General features: G+C 36.5%; 3 protein-coding genes across 4 annotated transcripts; 1 reads left to right on the top strand and 2 right to left on the bottom strand.

The window, feature by feature from the left end:
- Nucleotides 1–32: 32 nt before the first annotated feature.
- rhno1 (RAD9-HUS1-RAD1 interacting nuclear orphan 1) lies at nucleotides 33–2,449 on the bottom strand. The gene is made up of 3 exons (XM_051107149.1): nucleotides 2,293–2,449; nucleotides 1,817–2,003; nucleotides 33–1,735 (listed from the first exon to the last, which is right to left on the bottom strand). The coding sequence occupies exons 2-3, from the start codon at nucleotides 1,985–1,987 to the stop codon at nucleotides 1,067–1,069; spliced, it is 840 nt and encodes a 279-aa protein (XP_050963106.1). The 5' UTR covers nucleotides 1,988–2,003; nucleotides 2,293–2,449; the 3' UTR covers nucleotides 33–1,066.
- A 503-nt stretch (nucleotides 2,450–2,952) lies between these two features.
- Nucleotides 2,953–9,474, top strand: foxm1 (forkhead box M1). Of its 2 annotated transcripts, none has more exons than XM_051108166.1 (9): nucleotides 2,953–3,084; nucleotides 3,772–4,178; nucleotides 4,260–4,399; nucleotides 5,131–5,313; nucleotides 5,404–5,532; nucleotides 5,672–5,731; nucleotides 5,980–6,037; nucleotides 6,129–6,313; nucleotides 7,564–9,474. In XM_051108166.1, the coding sequence occupies exons 2-9, from the start codon at nucleotides 3,809–3,811 to the stop codon at nucleotides 8,326–8,328; spliced, it is 1,890 nt and encodes a 629-aa protein (XP_050964123.1). In that variant the 5' UTR covers nucleotides 2,953–3,084; nucleotides 3,772–3,808; the 3' UTR covers nucleotides 8,329–9,474. The 2 variants fall into 2 exon arrangements, with proteins under 2 accessions (XP_050964123.1, XP_050964124.1); XM_051108167.1 differs by having other exon boundaries at nucleotides 5,134–5,313.
- A 583-nt stretch (nucleotides 9,475–10,057) lies between these two features.
- si:ch73-352p4.8 (cystine/glutamate transporter) lies at nucleotides 10,058–18,404 on the bottom strand. The gene is made up of 13 exons (XM_051108168.1): nucleotides 17,971–18,404; nucleotides 15,884–16,148; nucleotides 15,090–15,216; nucleotides 14,898–15,013; nucleotides 14,684–14,809; nucleotides 13,599–13,698; nucleotides 13,465–13,509; nucleotides 13,255–13,378; nucleotides 13,066–13,169; nucleotides 12,270–12,366; nucleotides 12,047–12,196; nucleotides 11,788–11,965; nucleotides 10,058–10,693 (listed from the first exon to the last, which is right to left on the bottom strand). Exons 2-13 carry the CDS (start codon nucleotides 16,125–16,127, stop codon nucleotides 10,629–10,631), a joined length of 1,476 nt encoding a protein of 491 aa, XP_050964125.1. The 5' UTR covers nucleotides 16,128–16,148; nucleotides 17,971–18,404; the 3' UTR covers nucleotides 10,058–10,628.
- Between the last annotated feature and the right edge of the window lie 666 nt (nucleotides 18,405–19,070).

The raw sequence follows: 19,070 nt of genomic DNA on the forward strand, positions 1-19,070 counted from the left end.
ATATGTATATTTGTTTTTATTTAACACACACACACACAACCAAGATTTTTAATGTTTTTAATGCTCACCAAGCCTGAATTTATTTGATCCAAAGTACAGGAAAAACAGTAAAATTTTGAAATATTTTTTACTATATAAAACAACTGTTTTCTATCTGAATGTATTTTAAAATGCAATTTATTCATGTGATTTCAAAGCTGAATTTTTAGCATCATTACTCCAACATGATCCTTCAGATCATATAAAAAAAAAATATATATATATATATACTGACCCCAAGCTTTTGAAAGGTATAGTGTTCAATGTTACAATGTTTATTTCAGATAAATGCTGATCTTTGGATCTTTCTATTCATCAATCCTGAAAAAAATTACTCCACTGTTTTAAATATTGCTAATAATAATCATAAATGTTTCTTAAACAGCAAAAAAGCATATTAGAATAATTTCTGAAGGATCATGTGACACTGAAGACCACAGGAATAAATTATATTTTAAAATATTTTAAAATACAAAGCCATTATTTTAAAAATATTTCACAATATTACTGCTTTTGCTGTACTTTGGATTATTATAAAAAAACAGTATATAAATATATATAAACTATAGGAATTGATTAGAGACTAGAAATATTTTAAATCTAAATTCTTATATTTTAGAGTTCATATTTTATCTGACATTTTATATATTTGTTCATATTTTATCAATTTCAGACTTTTTCTTTAAACAAAAAATACAATAATATAAAATTTAAAGATATAATAGACTTTCCCTACACACACAAACGTACCGTTTGATAAAAATAAAAATCTTGTGAATAAAGGCATGTTTCACAAATGTGTATTTTACATTTAAGTACATAATTCATTGATGTCCGAAAGAATACAAAGGTGCTCCCATTAAATAAGGCTGGGGACATCATCAAAATTACATCTTTAATTCTTCTCTTCTGAAGTGTTCATATATTAAATTTTCTCAGCTGTAAGTGATCACAATTTCCCAAATCCATATGATACAGAAAAGACTACAAATGAACCAAATTATTGCTATATCTGTTAATTTATGGTCTAAGTCCAATCACTGGCAACTCTAGCATCTGCTGGAAGAAGCTGACCTCGGTCAATCAACAATTTCATCAGTCCTTTCCTCCGTCTCCACGTTGCCCTCAGCCCATAGTCCTTCTCAGGTGTGTCTTTCACCAGGATGCTTTCGTTCTCAGTTCGTGGAGGAGTTTTTGCCTGGTTTGGGGGAAAAAGGAGATGCTGAACACTGGATGGAGACCCGCTGGAACAATGTGGCATTTCAGGCGTCTCTACACTGGGGGGTTCGGGAACTAAGCTTGTGTTCGGTGTGCAAACAGAATCCTTAGAAGTTCTTTTTCCATTTTTATGGAACTGAAGGTTCTTTGAAACTTCTGAATGCCTAGAAGTGGATATAACACGTGTAGTCATCCTCCTCTCCGCTGCTTTTCGAGGAAAGTTAGTTGTTCTTGGAGTTTCTCGAAGCTCTTTCCTATGACTGTCCAAAGAAACAACCCTATCATTCTTCATCCGTGAACTACTACAGTGCTGTAAACCTGCATCAAAGGACAAGGGAATATATTTGCAGCCATTTGCTCTTCCAGTCTGAGGGAAACCCAAAACAGGTGCCTTGTTTGAGATTCTTGTAGCCATTTGGTTATTTCTCCTCCCTCGACTAACCGTTGTGGTTTCGAGCGAATTAAACTGCGGAGACACCTACGAACAGAGAACATGCTTTAGTTTATAAAACATCTTCACACCTAACACAAAAGTAAAGGTGGCAAAGCATGCACATACCCAAGAAGCACATGGTGCGCTACTTTGCTGTTGTTTCTCTGATATAAATGTCTTGGGATAAATGGCACTCCGTAGTTGTGGTCCATATTCATGCTTTGGTCCATTGATGGGCGCCTCTACAAACAACAGCTGAGATTTGTTTGGGTTCAGCAGTCTCTTTTTACGGGGCATTAGAAGACATGATATGCTGCAAGGAAGAAAAACAACATGACATCAGACAAAGCAATACTAATACTACTGATCTGTCAGTGCCATGCAGGCATAACTTTTAATTCTTTAAGACAGATGTTGACTATTAACACATTTATGAGTCTCAAAACTCATAACACTCACGCAAAACGTCTAATCTAATCTCATTCGCATTTTATCGTACTCTTTATGCAATGTCCTACAACAGATGCTATCATGAACTATGGTGAAAGTTCGCTTGTGGATAAAATACATGGCGTGCAATGAAAACCTTAGCTGATACTCACGCATCGCTTTGTATTTCTTCTCAATCGCATTGTATTTTTCCTTTGGACCATGTAAATTTGACAAACCGTCTTACTGAGCTTTTTAGGGAACGTTCATCCCCCATTCACACACTTCAGTACCTCCTAGAGAAATTAAAAACTGGTTGAATGTTGATTAGCCTAGCAATGGAATACCACAGGGGGCGGGGCTTGATGGCCCGGACGTTGTTTTGATTGGCCAGACAGGATGGGTCCACATATTAATTATTATTTGTTAATAATCGTTGTGTTTTTAAAGTTCTAATGTTATTATTTTTCATCAGTTTTACTATTCAAGTGTAAAATTTAAACAAAGCCGCTGCTGAAGCGACACATAAACGCTTTATTTTCTCAGCGCGTTTCTAAAACGCACCAGTCACACTCGTTTATAATTACTGAAACATAATATTAAATATATATCTATTCCAGAGAGTTTTCTACTCAAGAAATGTAAGTTTCCGCTGTAGAAAATATAAGTATATGTATTTTGGAGCCGCCGATCGCCCCCTAAAGGAACACAATTATTACTACACCATAGTAAACAGCAACGCTTTCCGCTCGTTGGCTCCGCCCATGAGTGTCTGCCATTGGGCTAGGCATGATCACGTGATAGCGCTGCACCGCTCTGCGCCAAAATTCAAAATCTGACCAAATGCGCACAAGAGTCCTGGGATCCGAGTTTTTCATTTACCCCCATCAAAATACATTTTATCACTCAGCACTGCCAGATTAACTCCAATAAGCCACCGTCTGCACGGCTGACATGATATGAAGGTTTGATGCGCTTCGTATTATTTGATGTGTGTTTTATTTTTAATGATTTAAACAGAAAGTGTACAGTAGGTTAGCTGGGTTAGACGAATCACTAGGCCGCATGTCAGATAATAAAGGAAGATCGTTTATACTTTAATGATTTAGTGTTTAATAATATTAAATTATAAGACAACAACAAGCTCTAATGTGTTTTAAAACGACGATCAAAGCGATGACAGATCATTGTTATAAAATAAAAGCAGTTTTATTTTATTTTCTACACAAATGGTTTACAAACCTGCACTGCACGAAGTATTTTGCTTCTGAATGATCTGTCAAACAAAAATAATACCAGTAGGTCAGATTGAAAGTAATCAATTTGTAACGGTATTTTATATTTTAGAACTAAAATCGTCATTCAACAGTCGTTAGACAAAAAAGTCGGTTATCAACAGACTTGTTATCGGTATGTTTATCCAAGATCTGCTAATATATATATGATATTTTTATATATTTAATGTATATTTTATGTGCACGCGTTTATTTTGACACTAAATGTGCATTTGAGTGAAGATTGTATGTTATTTTATTTTTTGTATCAATGACCGTCCAGCCTCCAGTTTATGGTTGAATAGTTCCTATACGTTACAGGATTTAGGATGAAACACTTAAGTTAGATGTAAACATATAATGTGCTTTATGTTGTAGACAGTCATCAGCCAGGCTTTTTTGCTGTGAGCAAACAATGAGAGAGAGCCCGAGGAGACCCATCATCCTGAAGAGGAGGAAGCTGCCATTTCAGAAGAGTGAATCTGATGTAGGGTGCGATGAGGCAGATGGGCCACGCTGCAAGACCACCCCGACCCCGTCCACCACTCGCTGCTTTCCCGATGGCATCCGGATGATGGACCACCCCACCATGCCGGACACTCAGGTGGTGGTGATCCCGAAAGCAGCCGATCTGCAGAGTGTCATCAGCGCCCTGACGGCCAAAGGGAAGGAGTGCGGCCCTCAGGGCCGGAACAAGTTCATCCTGCTCAGTGGCAGCACCAGTATGGAGGAGAGCAAAACCATTGGCTGTTTATCTACAGAACCTAAGAATGATCTGGAGAAAGGTGAGGGACGTGGGTACTACCTTAAAATCGTCTTAAAGTTCTCTGAAATGTTTTCTGAAATGTTCTTTGCTATGATATCAGTGAAAAAGGAGACGGAGTGCTTCCCGCTTGATGACAGTCTGACGAACATCCAGTGGCTGGGAAAAATGAGCTCAGATGGGCTCGGATCGGACTCAAACCAAAAATGCGCCAGCAAGGACAATCCAACTGACTGTCCGCAGGTACACAACATTACAGCCACCCTTTGTATTTTTTAAATGCATGGGAAAGATCAGAGATGCACAAAAGTTAGCCTATGATGAACTTTGATTTGGCCTGCCATGCCATATTGCAAGAGAAAGTGAAAAAAAAAAATGGGTGAAAAACATGAATTTGTGTATAACATGTTTATTGTGTACTGTAGAAAAACAAGTGAATTAAAAAATAGCGCTGTTGGTTAATGATTACTCACGATTAATTGCATCAAAAATAAAAGTTTTTGTTTATACAATATATGTGTATATATAGTAAGTATTTTGAAAATATTAAAATGTATTATCATGTATATATTTATGTTTGTATATTATATTATATATAAATACTAATTAATATATAAACAATATATTGTTCTTATATACACATGCATGCGTGTGTATTTATTTATACATTATAAATATTCACATACACACACACATATATTATGTACACAGAAACCTTTTTTGGATGCGATTAATCACAATTAATTTTAAAAATAGATTTATGTTTTATTTATGTATTACATTTTAATATCAATTTTTACATTTTTTCTTTTTTGATAATTCATTACACTAGGATTTAAGCCACAATATTTGTCACTCTTTCTTTGCAACTTTACAAATTGGTTGATAAATAGGTGTTTTGTTGTTTTTTTTCAAATGTTAAATCTTCTTTATTTTGCTTAAAATATCATTCTTTAAAACTGTTTTTTGTTAAGCAGCCCAAAGCTCCAGAAAAGGAGAAGGACCCTCAGTCCGAGAGACCCCCATATTCCTACATGGCTATGATCCAGTTTGCTATCAACAGCAAGAAGAACCGACACATGACCCTGAAGGAAATTTACAATTGGATTGAAGACCATTTTCCGTATTTTAGAAATGTTGCCAAACCTGGATGGAAGGTAGTATATAAAGCCAGTGTAGTTTCAGTTTACACAAAGCTTTCATTTCAGATTTTTTCAGATTTGTTTCTTTTTTGTTGTTGTTGTTAGAATTCCATACGTCATAATCTCTCACTGCATGACATGTTCGTCCGGGAGACATCTCCCGATGGCAAGATCTCCTATTGGACGATTCGACCAGAAGCAAACCGCTGTCTCACTTTAGACCAGGTCTACAAGGTGTGTAAACCTCACTTTAGTCTTAATGCAAATTACAAGCTCACTTCATTATGTGCCAGTCACTTACTGTGCTGCTGTGTCCATGTGCAATTTTATGTTTCAAATATGGTTGTCTGTCATTTCCTGGCTCATCCCACAGCCTTTGGTTGATCCAGTGACTCCCACTTGCCCTCAGATCCCCCAAGTCGGTTTCAATCAAGTAAGACCCTTTTTTCCTACTAATTCATCCTCTCGTGGCAGATCGACAGGTCGTAAGACAGGGAGCAGGCTCGCTACTTCTCCAGGAATCAGTTGTTTTATTTCAGGGACAGTCAGACAGATGGAAGCACGTTCAGCTCAAGATCATCGCTTGTTTTGTTCCTTTAGTCATCAAAAAGACAGGAACTGCAGTTATTTTGAATGTCACACTTTGTACACAAGTTAAAAAAAGTGTCTTTGTCTCTGTAGCAACAGAAGAGAGGTCCTCCAGAGCTGAAGAAACCCATACCTGCCACAGGCAGCACAGGTACATTTTGGGCAAGATGAGAAATACGAATGTCTCAGAGCGCATGAGTCTGACCGTTTTCTGATGGTCGATTGTCTCTGCTCACCCTCAGAGAGGAAGATGAAGCCGCTTCTCCCTCGGACTGACTCGTACCTGGTACCCATCCAGCTTCCTCTTGGTCAGTCGATCTTCCTGCCCACATCCAGTCCTGCATCTCTCGCCACTCCTCCACAAACTCAGAGCTCTTCCACTCCCAGCTCCAGCGGTGCGAGCAAGAGAGTCCGGATTGCCCCTAAGGTAAAACCTAACTGTTTATATGAGTGAATCTTATAAAAACTGGTCTAGGTAATATGTGACCCTGGATCACAAAACCAGTCTTAAGTAGCATGGGTACATTTGTAGCAATAGCCAAAAATACACTGTATGGGTCAAAATGATATTTTTTTCTTTTATGCCAAAAATCATTAGTATATTAAGTAAAGATCATGTTGCATGACAACGTTTTGTAAATTTGCTACCCTAAATATATCAAAACATAATTTTTAATTAGTAAAATGCAATAGGTGATTTTCTCAATATTGAGATTTATTTATTTATTTATTTTTGCACCCTCAGATTCCAGACTTTCAAATAGTAGTATCTCAGCCAAATTTTATCTTATCCTAACAAACTATATATTAGTGGAAAGCTTATTTATTCAGCTTTCTGTGATCATTTCATCTAAAGAAGTTGTTATAAACCTAGTAATTTTTTTTCTTATATTTGGTTGATTGTGATTCACTCATTTATTTCACGTGGGGAAAAAACAATCAGTTCCAGCCCTGTGGGAAAATCTAGCTAAAACCAGATTTTATTGGTCGTTTATGATCTTTAACTTATCCAAGCTGGTTTAGATAGTTGGTCAGCTGGTTTTGGGCTGGTAAACCATTTTTCAGTATCTTTTTTGAGCAGCAAATCAGAATATTAGAATGATTTCTGAAGGATCATGTGACTGGAGTAATGATGCTAAAAAAATCAGCTTTGAAATCACAGGAATAAATTACATTTTAAAATATATTCAATTATAAGATATGTATATATATATAATATATTTGCATTTATAAAATATATTCAGTTATTTTAAATAGTAAAAATATTTCTAAATTTTGCTGTTGTACTTTGGGTCAAATAAATGCAGGCTTGGTGAGCAGAAGTGACTTCTTTAAAAAAACAGCATTTGACTGGTAGTGTATATTAAATTTATAACATTTTTAGTGTATATAATTTTTTTTTCAGTTGCATGAGGTTCACTCAAATGATAAAAACACTGAATTTCACTCAATTTCATCTCTGCAGGAAAATGAGCTAAGACCAAATTTTAAACTAATTTATAATCTGATCCAAGCTGGTCTAGATGGTTGATCAGCTTGAGCTTTACCTGGTTTTGGGCTGGTAGACCACTTTAGTGCAGCCAACAAGCCTGTTTTGGTGTTCACAACTTGAAAAAAGTCTTTAGAAATACATTCAAGCAAGTTCCAGTTGTTTAACGCTTGTGTGTGTTGTGAAAGGTCTCACAGAGTGACGTGAGCTCGGTGGTGCTGTGTGCGTCCGACATAAAGGAGGAGCCTGTGAGCATGTCTGTGTCTCCTGAGGCACCCGAGCCTCCACCCCCCAAAGCCAGAAGGCGAGAAAACAGCAGCTCCCGCCGCAAACAGCGTCTAGTCCTGCCAGCCGCCGAGGAGCCTGTCCTGCTCTACCCCGACAGCACTCTCTTCGACTCGGGCGTGGTCTCCGACGTCTCCACCTTCCAAGACACTCACGATCCGGAGCCCCAGCCCTCCTGTAAAGCCGACAGCCCGAACAGAGAATACACTTTTAAAACGCCCATCAAGAGCAGCCACCCCTCCTCATCCACACCTAGTAAGCTTCCCACAGTTCTGGAGCCCTGGAGGATCACTCCCGTCGGAAAGGGAGCAGTGCTGGACTTCAGCCCCATCCGTACACCCAGCGGGCCACAGCTCACCCCGCAACGGCACGAACACACACCTCTCAGCTTCACCAGCACGCCTTTCAAAGAGCTCCCGCTCTTCAGCTCCCCTCGAGAGCTGCTCACCTGCTCCAGACCCTCTCCGAGACGCTCCACACCGACGTGCTCCAGAGAGCTGCTGCAAGCAGGCGCCGCCAACCGCTCTCTCACCGAAGGGCTCGTTCTGGATACCATGAACGACAGCCTGAGTAAAATCCTAGTGGATATCAGCTTCCCCAACCTGGAGGATGATGAACTCGGCATAGCAAACATCAGCTGGTCCCAGTTAATCCCGGAGCTCAAGTGACTCCTTTTTCTTTTTCCAAGCTGCTTATACTTCCTTCTTATTTACTTGCAATTGATCTCTTAAGTATTTTCTTAATTTCTATTGCTATTTCACTGCCTTTTACTGTACATGTTTGTGTTTTGAATGTGTAGGCCTTTATTTGCGCGCAAAACTGTTAGTGACGAATGTACTTAGATAAGAATAATTTGCACAAGTTGTAATATATAAATATGAGTGTGTGTGTGTGTGAGAGAGAGAGAGAGAGTGAGTGAGTGTGTGTGTGTGTGTGTGTGTGTGTGTATTATAAGTGGATATAAAGATTTAGCAGATTAATTAATTTACACTACCCAGTTTTACAGTATTTCTTTGTTTTGGAAGAATATTGAACTCCTTGGATTACCCAGATATACTTACGGTAAAAATAGCACAAAAAAGATTTTTAAGAGAATGTGGGGTGTAAAATAAAGTCACATTCTAATTAAATGGATAGTTCACCCAAAAATGAACATTTTCTTATTTACTCATCCACCACTTGTTCTATGTTTTGAAGAGTCTTCTTTTATGCTCAACTTAAGGAAGAAACTCCTACACGTTTGAAACAACTTGAGGATGAGTAAATGATAGAATTTTTCACTTTTGGGTGGACGGTCCCTTTAAAGATTGTTCGTTAATTGCAGATGGTCATGTAAGTGTTACGCTGTTCTAGAATTAGCCAGTCATTCATCTGGAGTGTATCGAGCTGTTTATAACATCCCATAATGTGTGTTTCCATGGTTACAAGCATGTCAGAATAGTGAGTCATCTCTGCTGCTGCTTTTTTGCATTCATGTGTTTTTGCTATTAGGAATGATTTAAGACCGTGTTCTGGGTGTTGGATATGACCAAGATGAGCATTCAAAGAGATTTGTGGTTTAGTACAAAGCTTTTAATGTTCATTTGCAAATGTAGAGTGATTATAGTGAGCATGCACAGAGTTCATATATGCTTAGAAGATAACCATCAGAATGTAGCGGTGTTAAGTCATAATGCATTGTATTGTATTCTTTCAGTAAAAAACAGCTAAATGTCATAAAAATGGACAAAAACTACACGGTTGACAGATGCATGGTGTTAAGGTGTTATATGAGCATTAGAAATTAAGTACTATTTACTAATAATAGTGCATTGATGAACAGACATTTGAACTGTCAAGTGCCTTGCAGTTCAAAGCCATGCAATCAACTTTAACCTTTCTCAACAGTGTACCTTTTGGTGATACACAAAAAGACGTCTCGTTCAGATCCTCTGGCAATGAAAGAACCATAACAGGATGTGTTTTGTACTATTTTTGAGGACTGTATTGAAATATTAATGTTATCTACCTAAGCATTTTACTGAGGTAACAGGCTTTGACCAGAAACACCCATTGTCATTTCCAACAAAGCATACAATTTGGTTTCTCTAACAATTGTACTTACTTTTTCAGAATAAAGGGATACTTTATACAAATGCATTTGTGAATTATTATAAAAATGCTTTAAGGGATAGTTCATCATATGAAGTGATCTATCTTTTCACAAGACTTGGATTAAACTCTTGGATTCATGTCAGTGTTCATTTTGATTTAGTCTTTTCATAGTCTTTTAACTAAAATGCCATTTAGTTTTAGTCAGATTTTAGTCATCTGAATTGTTTTAAAAACTGTTGGGATTCAGGAATTATTTGACAGCTCAATGTCTTTGCATACAACAAATGAAAAATGCAGAAAGAATAAAATACAACAATAAGCTTTACGAAACATCAATTTTCATTACACCACAGTAAGCGATCTTACAGATGAAATAGATGATCCTACAAGAGTAGGAAAGTTCAAAAACAAAAGAACTAAATATGAAATAGGAATGTACTAAAGTGAGCCGGTCTAAGGCATGAAACACCAAGGCTGAAAATAAGTCCCACTCCGGCCCTGGACGGAAACCTTTCAGGCTTTATTAAAAATGCGTCATAAAAAAAGCGTAATTTGCTTTTCAAAGATCAGCCAGAGTCTAATGGGTCTGTAATAACATGATGGTGAGTAAATTATGACGCTTGAGTGAATTATCCCTTTAATTCAACAGCATGATGTTCCAGGACATATTTGGTTCTTCTTTGATTTGAATATAAACTATGAAAACATAAGTGATGCATGCACTACTGGATAGGGTGCGAGGATGTTGTTAGGGTAGTTATGGGCAATAGTAATAGCAAGCACCTCCAAAATGTAACTTTGAAACTTTGATGACCTCTGCAACACTTGGGTCTGTTAGTCAGCATGAGTTCAGCTGGTGTTTGGTGAAGCTCCATCAGTAGGTCTTAACTTCCTGCTGAGCCACTTCCAGGAGTATCTGCAGATGTAGGCTTAAATTATCTAAAGAGGAGGAAATAGAGGTCAATCATTAGATCTTTTCTGACATTAGCTGCCTTTAGCTAGACTTTAGCTAATGTAGCGCCATATTTCTTTTTTGATTAGAGTGAAAACGAGGCTTTGAGGAATAGAAACACAGTGCGTTCAATGGATTGTACTGTTGTTTAAAGGGAACACTAATGGCTTAAAATAAGATAAATGATGTCTTAATAAAATATGTAGTAGAAAACCCATGAAAGTTTTGCTTTATTCAAAAAATCCACATTGTTTTATAAATATTTTGGACAATGGGGGCGCCATTATTTCAATGATGTCAAATGATTGCACTCGGTGATCTTAAATTCAAGTTAAATTCAAAACGTATGGCGTCTAATCTGATTAAGATCTAGTAATGAATGTTTAGTTTATGGATTTACCCTTACAAAAATGAACTATGGTTTTATTATAGTAAATGTGTAGTAACCATGTTTATATTGTTATGTATACTTATTACCATTTGTATAAGCACAGTTTTATTACAAACAATGTTTATTTTGCGGTTACTATGATTTAACTGTTGTGGTAGCCATGTTTATTTGGTTTTATCTGTGGTAAAACCATGGTTAATTTTGGTAAGGGTAAGACATAAATGTGACCCATGACCACAAAACCAGTCATAAGATTAAATTTTTTGAAATCGAGATTTATACATCATCTGAATGTTAAATAAATAAGCTTTCCATTGATGTATGGTTTCCATTGTTAGGATAGAACAATATTTGGCCGAGATACAACTATTTGAAAATTTGGAATCTAACAGTGCAAAAAAAAAAAATAAAAATAAATAATATTGAGAAAATTGCCTTTAAAGTTGCCCAAATGATGTCCTTAGCAATGCATATTACTAATCAAAATTTAAGCTTTGATATATTTACGGTAGGACATTTACAAAAAATCTGCACTGTACATAATCTTTACCTCCTAATGATTTTTGTTATAAAAAAAAAAAAAAAGATAATTTTAACCCATACAATGTATGGGTATTGCTGTAAATATGCCCATGCTTCTTATGACTGGTTTTGTGGTCCAGGGTCACTACTGTGTTTTGCAGTACTCACTGAAGGCTTTTTTCCAGCGTTCAGGTATGTATGACTTCTTGATTGTCAGGTAATACACAGGTACTCCTGATAATGTGAGTGCACAGCTGCCGCCTGTATTCCAGGGGTCCGAATACAAGGACAGGCCCACGATGAAGAAACACACTATGGTAAAGATCACTGCAACTGCTATAGGCACCTAAACACAGTCAACACAATGTTTAATTAAGAATACAGTGAAAATTTATATTAATATATAGAATCAGCCATTTAATTGGACCTTGAATGGTCTGGGAAGATCTGGAAATCTGTAGCGGTGGATGATCATTCCCAAAGTGGCCAAGGCGATGAAGAACCAACGGGAGAACGATGCAAAGTTGATCAGCTGAAAGATCTCTCCTCTCGCCATCATGACGATCACCAGAGGATACTGCAGACACCAGGAGAAGTGTCAAGCAGACGTGAAGGAACCGGAAGAAAAGAATGAATGGATGTGATTGTACCAGAAATAACACGGCTGGCAGTGGCGTTTGTCTGCGGATATGGATCATGGAGAAGATAGCCGGGAAGTGACCCTCTCTGGCTCCCACAAAGAACATCCTGCAGAAACAGAGTTATCAAATCTTAAGGGAAATGTTGATCCAAATGCTGAATGTTTGTTCCAAGATGTAGATAAATTTGTTTCTTCATTGGAACAGATTTGGAGATATTTAGCACTGCATCACTTGCACACAGTGGATCCTCTGTGGCGAATGGGTGCCGTCAGAATGAGAGTCCAAACAGCTGATAAAAACATCACAATAATCCACAAGTAATCCACACCACTCCAGTCCATTAATTAACATCATGTGAAGTGAAAAGCTGCATGTTTGTAAGAAACAAATCCATCATTAAGCCGTCTAAGTCTAAACCATTGTTTCTGACTAAAATATGTGTCCGTAATCCATATTAATGCTTCCTCCAGACTCTTATTTTAGCCACAAACAATATATTGAAGTTAAACGTTAACTGATTTACTACTTTGTGGATTACTGAGGTTTCTATCAGCTCTTTGGACTCTCATTCTGACGGCACCCATGCACTGCAGAGGATCCATTGGTGAGCAAGTACAGTAATGCTAAATTTCTTAAAATCTGTTTAGATGGAAAAAACAAAGTCATTAGCACCTTGGAGTGAGTAAATTTTTAGCAAATGTTCATTTTCGAGTGAACTATTCTTTTAACTTTTAACTTCTCAAAGTCAAGGATAAGATCACATCTAGATGTCTCTCTTTTGCCTTTATGTTTCTGATGTGCTCACCTGGGTGTACCAAAAAATCCTCCATTAAGAGCTCCAAGGCAGGAAAGAGCAACTAATACTGGTATTGCCGGAGCTACACCCTGCAAAGCCCGACTTGCAAAAGTCTGCAATGCATTAAGGACAGTACAGTCACAACACTTACTCTCCAAACTAAAGCCTGTAATAGCATCTCCGAAGAAAACTACTAACCACTGCCACGGCCTCTGACATCAGTAACTCATTTGCGGTCATCATGGTGTAGTAAGCCACATTGACCGTCACGTAAAACAGGGTAACAGTCACCATAGAGACTATGATGGCCAATGGGATGGTTCTAATAAGAATATATGAGAAATTAATTGAAGTGCCTTTAGATCATTTTAAAGTTAACAACTGTGCAATGCAGGAAGTTCTGAATACCTGTTTGGGTTAATTACCTCTTCAGTTATGAAATTTAAATAAAACCTGTAAGCAAAAAAACAAACACTTTTACATTATTTTTGAAATCCCTTACTTCAGATTTCTATATATTTGACACTGCCGCTGATACCCACCATCCACCATATGCATAAAGTCCTGAATAAAAGGCCAAAGGAAGTTTGGTCAGAGATAAAGACTCTGAGTCAAAGGCATTCTGGAAATTTTCAGTTTTCCCTAAAACAGAAAAAAATGGAAATAGTAAGTACATTTCCTGCCTTTTTTCTAAATATGCATTCGGTTTGTTTTGACCCAAAAGAGATATATATAAAAATTCTTAAAATGCATAGTTTTGTATAGGAACGAAACTTTTGAGATGTGCCAAGAATATCAAAATACGTATATATTTTTATTTTATAAACATCTATTAAAAACTATTTAGATGAATACAAATTTAAGCAATATGACCATTTAAAATTCCACTATTTGCATTCAATCCTATTTTGACCAGCGTTTCAAATGAGGCTTTGCACATTATGCTACTCAAACTAAATTTTATTAATTTACTTTACTAATTTTTATTAATTTATTTTATTAATTTTTATTTAATTTATTTATTTTATCTCTTTTGATCTCGATTTGTCTAAAAATCATGTTATGATTTGGTCAGTTACCTCGGATGTAAACAACAGCATGCATTGCACGGTTCATGTACTACTGAATACGTTGTTCTGCTAATTTATGCTGTCTAAACCTTCGGGAAAAAAACGTGTTGAAGCTGCTGAGTCACATGGAGAAGGACTTAGTGAGCAGGAAAGGGCACAATAGTTTGACAAACTAAAGTTAATAGGTGGTAAAGATACGTACAAGCTGTATTAATTAAGATATATTAATTAAGACCTACCTAACCAGAAATGATAAGAACAAACACATGTTGTCAAGATTCTTGGCCTGGAAATCCTAATTCAGTTTGGCCAACCACAAACTTTTTCATTTTGATTTTCAGCAGGAATAATCAACAAAATATACGAGATTCGTTCAGTGCCGCCAATATGGCCGATTAATGATGCGCCATGAAAACACTCTATATGCATTCCTATTGATGAACCATTGCAGCACAAAAAATGCTTTTTAATCTTAAAGTAAAGGTCTATGGAAGTAAAATTAATATATTTTGTCTGAAAACCTTCCAGAGTAAGATGAAACAGCATGTTACTCTTACCATTGACCAAAGCCATGATCCCTGGCACGATGATCAGAATCAGAGCAAACATCTTGATGAAGGTCAGCAACATTTGCGTACGAGCTGCCATTGACACACTCCAGCAGTTCACTGCCACCACGAACGCTAGGTAGAACAGTTTTCAGTTTTACAACATAATTTGTAGCTTTTTCAACAGACTTAGATGTTTAGACCATGAAGTAACATCACTCACTGATTGCCAGCATGCTGACGATTTTGACCAGAACTGTTGGAGCAGCACACGGCATGAATAACGGCTCCACTACATACTGGCCAAAAGCCAGAGACACGTACGTGGCCACTGCAGGTCTAAAATGACATTATAATTGGCCTCACTCACAATTCGGTGAGCAGAGCGAAATACAAACACTGCATGCACACACACCTGATGAATATGAACTCAGTCCACAGTCGCAGGAAAGCAGGCAGGGGCCCCAGGGTCTCCAAAAGGTAGGTGTAATGACCGCCTGATTTTTTAAAGGTCGTGCCCAGCTCAGCATAACATAAAGCACCTGATGGGAACATGCTACATTTAAAAAATGAATAAAACTTGAAAGTCAATGGCTACCATCAACTGTTTGGTTATCAACATTCTTCAAAATGTCTTCTTTTGCGTTCATCATAAGAAACTTGTACAGGTTTGGAACAACTTGAGGGCGAGTAAATGATGACATAATTTTGGACAACATTTTTGAGTGATTAATGATGGGCAGGTGAACATAATCAGTAACTAAGGAAACTAACTGAGGCATGTTAAAGACTAAACTGCAAGGGTAAACATGAAACCAAGACATGAACAAAAACACAACTAAACAAGACATAACCCTGACAGATACTTTTTCACTGTCACATTAACTGTCAGATTTCATCAGTTTAATGCATCCTTGCTAAATATTTTTCTTGTAAATCTTACTTATCCCAAACTTTTGAATAGTAGAGTTAAATATCAAGCAGCAAAAAGTATTTTCAACATTGATGTTAATAAAAATTTCAGAATGATTTCTGAAGGATCATGTGAAACTGAAGAACTACAGGAATATTAAAACAGAAATTATTCACAATATTACTGCATTTTTGCTCATATAAATGCAGCCTTGGTTAAGCATAAGAGACTTCATTCAAAAATATTAAACGTTAATTCAAACTTTTGACAAGATAAGCACTGAAGATGTTCCTCACCAAAAGTGGAGAGGACACCACACAGAGTCCAGACAAGCAGGGACAACCCGACACTTCCCGAATTCATCAGCACGCCTTTGGGGGCGATGAAGATGCCACTGCCCACCACGGTGCCGATGATGAAGGAAATAGACGGCAGCAGGCTTATCTGCCTCTTGAGATGAACTGCATCATCTTTCACTGGTTTTTCAGTACATTCATCTGACGCATTATCAGTGGTGGATTCTCTTTTAGAGACCTTCATGTCTCAGTCGCCGATTTTGATCTTCACATACACACATAATTTGCACACACACACACACACACACACAAAAAGAAGACATGAAACACTTTCAAAGACTAAAAAACAATTCTAAATTTAAACAATTTTGCGTTTTCATGGCAATGCCATAGAAGTGTCATGTTTGGTTCCAAAAAGAACCTTTCAGTGAACAGTTCTTAAAAGAACCATTTTTTCTTACTATAAATAACAGTATAAAGGACCTTTTCAGTTATTATTCTCGGAGCTTTGGCTAAAATTCTGAAGGTTCATTCAAAGTTTTGAACAACAAGTTCTTCCAAAATAGAACGTTTGTTCAGAGTTTTAAAAAGGTTCCAAAAGAGGGTTTTAGCAGCAATGCCATAAAAAGATCCAGTTTCGGTTCCACAAAGAACCTTTCATCGAACAGTTCTAAAAATAATCATTTATTTTTAGTGCGAAGAACATTTAAAAAATCCAAAGAACCCTTTTCCTCAACAAAGAAACTTTTGTCCAGGTTTCATTCTTATACATTGTTTTAGTTTGATGTCCATATCCTCCTGACTACCAGCTATGGAGTATTATTTTTGTTAGCAGTTTCTCTGAGACCGTACATGTCACAGTTAGAAGTCTGGATGTCCTGTAAAGAGCCCATTTAGGGCTGTCAGAGATACCAAATGATGGGAAGTTTCACCATGACCACTCCCTTTCCTTGGTCTTTAAAAATGGTTGATATTAATTTAGTGATCAGTTGTAACACCAGTATGGAAATATGATAATATTTTGTAAGTCATTTAAATCTGACTAATTTTCAAACTGTTTGTCGTAAACATTGCAGGAAAATGTTGCGGGGTTTCAAAACAAAATATGACTTTATGTTATGAAACAGGACATCAATATATGTCCACTGAGGAGCACGTCAGGACTTAAAGCATTTTTATTAGGCATTTTGTGAGACATGAAAAGTGAATAGAGAAAGAAATTATATATCAATATTAAAATGAAATATTAGTTATAATTATGAAAATTTTGCCAGTCATTACTCCCATTATTATACTTTTTTTCCCCAAAAACATATATGCACATTATATACAGTTTATAGACACATTGTAAACGATGGGAAAAACCCATTTATGGCCATTTTACACACATTTTGCATAAAGAAAAAATGGTATATAAAATCATTCTTCTATATCTTTCATAAGCATTGTTGAGAATCATCAAGTTTTGTATAAAAATTAAAAATTCATTTGTGATTAAAGCAAAGTTTTTTTTTTTTTTTTTTTTTTTTTTTTTTCATGTATATTCATGTCTTTTTTACTTTTTAAATAGAGGACATACAATAACATGAATAAAATATAATTTTTCAAAAATTTTCTTTTTCTTTTTTCTTTCATGTAATGACATGAAAAATACTAAATTAATAGTAGTCATTAGTAGTCAATTAATTGGTAGTCAGGAGGATATAGTACTTTTATTACTTTTTAAAGAACATCCAAAATTAATTCTAACACAATGTTTGAAAAATTATGACATTCACAAAACCAAAAAAACAATTTGAAAACATTTAAAAATCTGGATATTTTGAGTGCTCAATGAACATTAAGAAATAATGTTTTCATAACTAATGGGATATTAGCAAAACATTCTCAGAATACATTATTGTTAGCTGGGCTGTGAAATGGAAAATTTCCATGGATGTTAAGGGTTCTCCACAGAGATGCCAATAAAGAACCTTTATTTTTCACTCATGAGGATGTTATTAAATCCCTTTTGGTAAACATAGTAAATATCTGAAATGCAAATGCATGAAAATATGAGCCCCATCAATCATTTTTTTCCTACTCACCAGTCAGAAGTAGTAAGACCAGTAAACTTTCCTCCTTTGCTCTTTATATGCTGCTTGTTTTGCAGCTCCTTTCAAGCAGAGTAACCCAGGAAACTCACCATCCAGCTCAGAGATCAAGCCAGAAACAAAGCAAGCAGTCTTCTCCAGATTCATCAACACCAGTAATTAAAGCCTTTTAGACAGGGAAAGCCATGTGCCATTGTGCTGTGTATGTGTGTAGGTACAGCGCACTCAGCGGGACACAAGAATCTACCATGAGGACCTCCTCTTCTTGTTGAAGCAGCTGCAAAGTTCACTTTTTCTCAACAGCAACATAAAAACAAACAACAGAGAATGCATTCGAATCCAAGAGCGTTTTTGTTAGGTCCACCACACAGATTACTAAAAGCTCTTTCAGCACATGATATAGAGTGTTAGTTTGTGTGTGAGAGGGTCAGTCCTCACTGAGAGGGAGCTTAACAGTAAACTGTTATTGGCCAGGGGCCACTGACTTTCCCTCTCTCCTGGTTCTGTGTCTGCTTGTCTACTTCATTTTGTCACACATCAGACATGTGTGTTAACATCTCTTTTTTAAACCGTGAAGGGCCCCTATTGTGTTTTTCATTTTCTGGTGTGCACTATCATGAAAAGCACAAAGTTGGGTAAAAATTGTAAACAGTGCAGGGGCATTTGAGAAGCCATGCCCCAATAGTGCAAAGGAAACAAAGTTACAACATCTGCAGCATTGGAGCATGTTTACACAGCTGATAATGAACCTAAAAAAAAGGGGGGCTAAAAAAATAAAAAAAAATAAAAAACTTCAGAGAAGATGTTCTAAGTTAGAACATTCAGTTAATTATTTAAGAAAATCCGGGTGTAACTGAGTTTGCTGAAATAAAAAAAAAAATTGTGCTTTAATTAAATTAGTTAAAATCAATAAATAAACTTTACAACTTTACATGATTAGCTTATATAAAATATTATATATATCTCAGGAATAACTATAAACATTCTCAGTTAGCACACACTGCAAGCCTGTAATATAATTAGACTTTGATCTGTGGGTTAAACTGGACTAACTTGATTAAAATATGCATCAAGATCCTGTGTACGTCAGGAGA

Source organism: Labeo rohita, chromosome 4 (assembly GCF_022985175.1).
Source record: "Labeo rohita strain BAU-BD-2019 chromosome 4, IGBB_LRoh.1.0, whole genome shotgun sequence".
NCBI lineage: Eukaryota > Metazoa > Chordata > Actinopteri > Cypriniformes > Cyprinidae > Labeo > Labeo rohita.

Bases quoted from the DNA above. Each gene is read 5' to 3' on its own strand.
- foxm1 (XM_051108166.1), top strand. From the start codon at position 3,809: ATGAGAGAGAGCCCGAGGAGACCCATCATCCTGAAGAGGAGGAAGCTG. The intron at 4,179-4,259 runs GTGAGGGACGTG...CTATGATATCAG, and splicing joins TAAGAATGATCTGGAGAAAG to TGAAAAAGGAGACGGAGTGC. The intron at 5,314-5,403 runs GTAGTATATAAA...TGTTGTTGTTAG, and splicing joins TTGCCAAACCTGGATGGAAG to AATTCCATACGTCATAATCT.
- rhno1 (XM_051107149.1), bottom strand. From the start codon at position 1,987: ATGCCCCGTAAAAAGAGACTGCTGAACCCAAACAAATCTCAGCTGTTG. The intron at 1,736-1,816 runs GTATGTGCATGC...CTCTGTTCGTAG, and splicing joins GCGCACCATGTGCTTCTTGG to GTGTCTCCGCAGTTTAATTC.
- si:ch73-352p4.8 (XM_051108168.1), bottom strand. From the start codon at position 16,127: ATGAAGGTCTCTAAAAGAGAATCCACCACTGATAATGCGTCAGATGAA. The intron at 13,699-14,683 runs GTAAGAGTAACA...TTTCTGTTTTAG, and splicing joins GATCATGGCTTTGGTCAATG to GGAAAACTGAAAATTTCCAG. The intron at 12,367-13,065 runs GTGAGCACATCA...CTGTTTCTGCAG, and splicing joins GGATTTTTTGGTACACCCAG to GATGTTCTTTGTGGGAGCCA.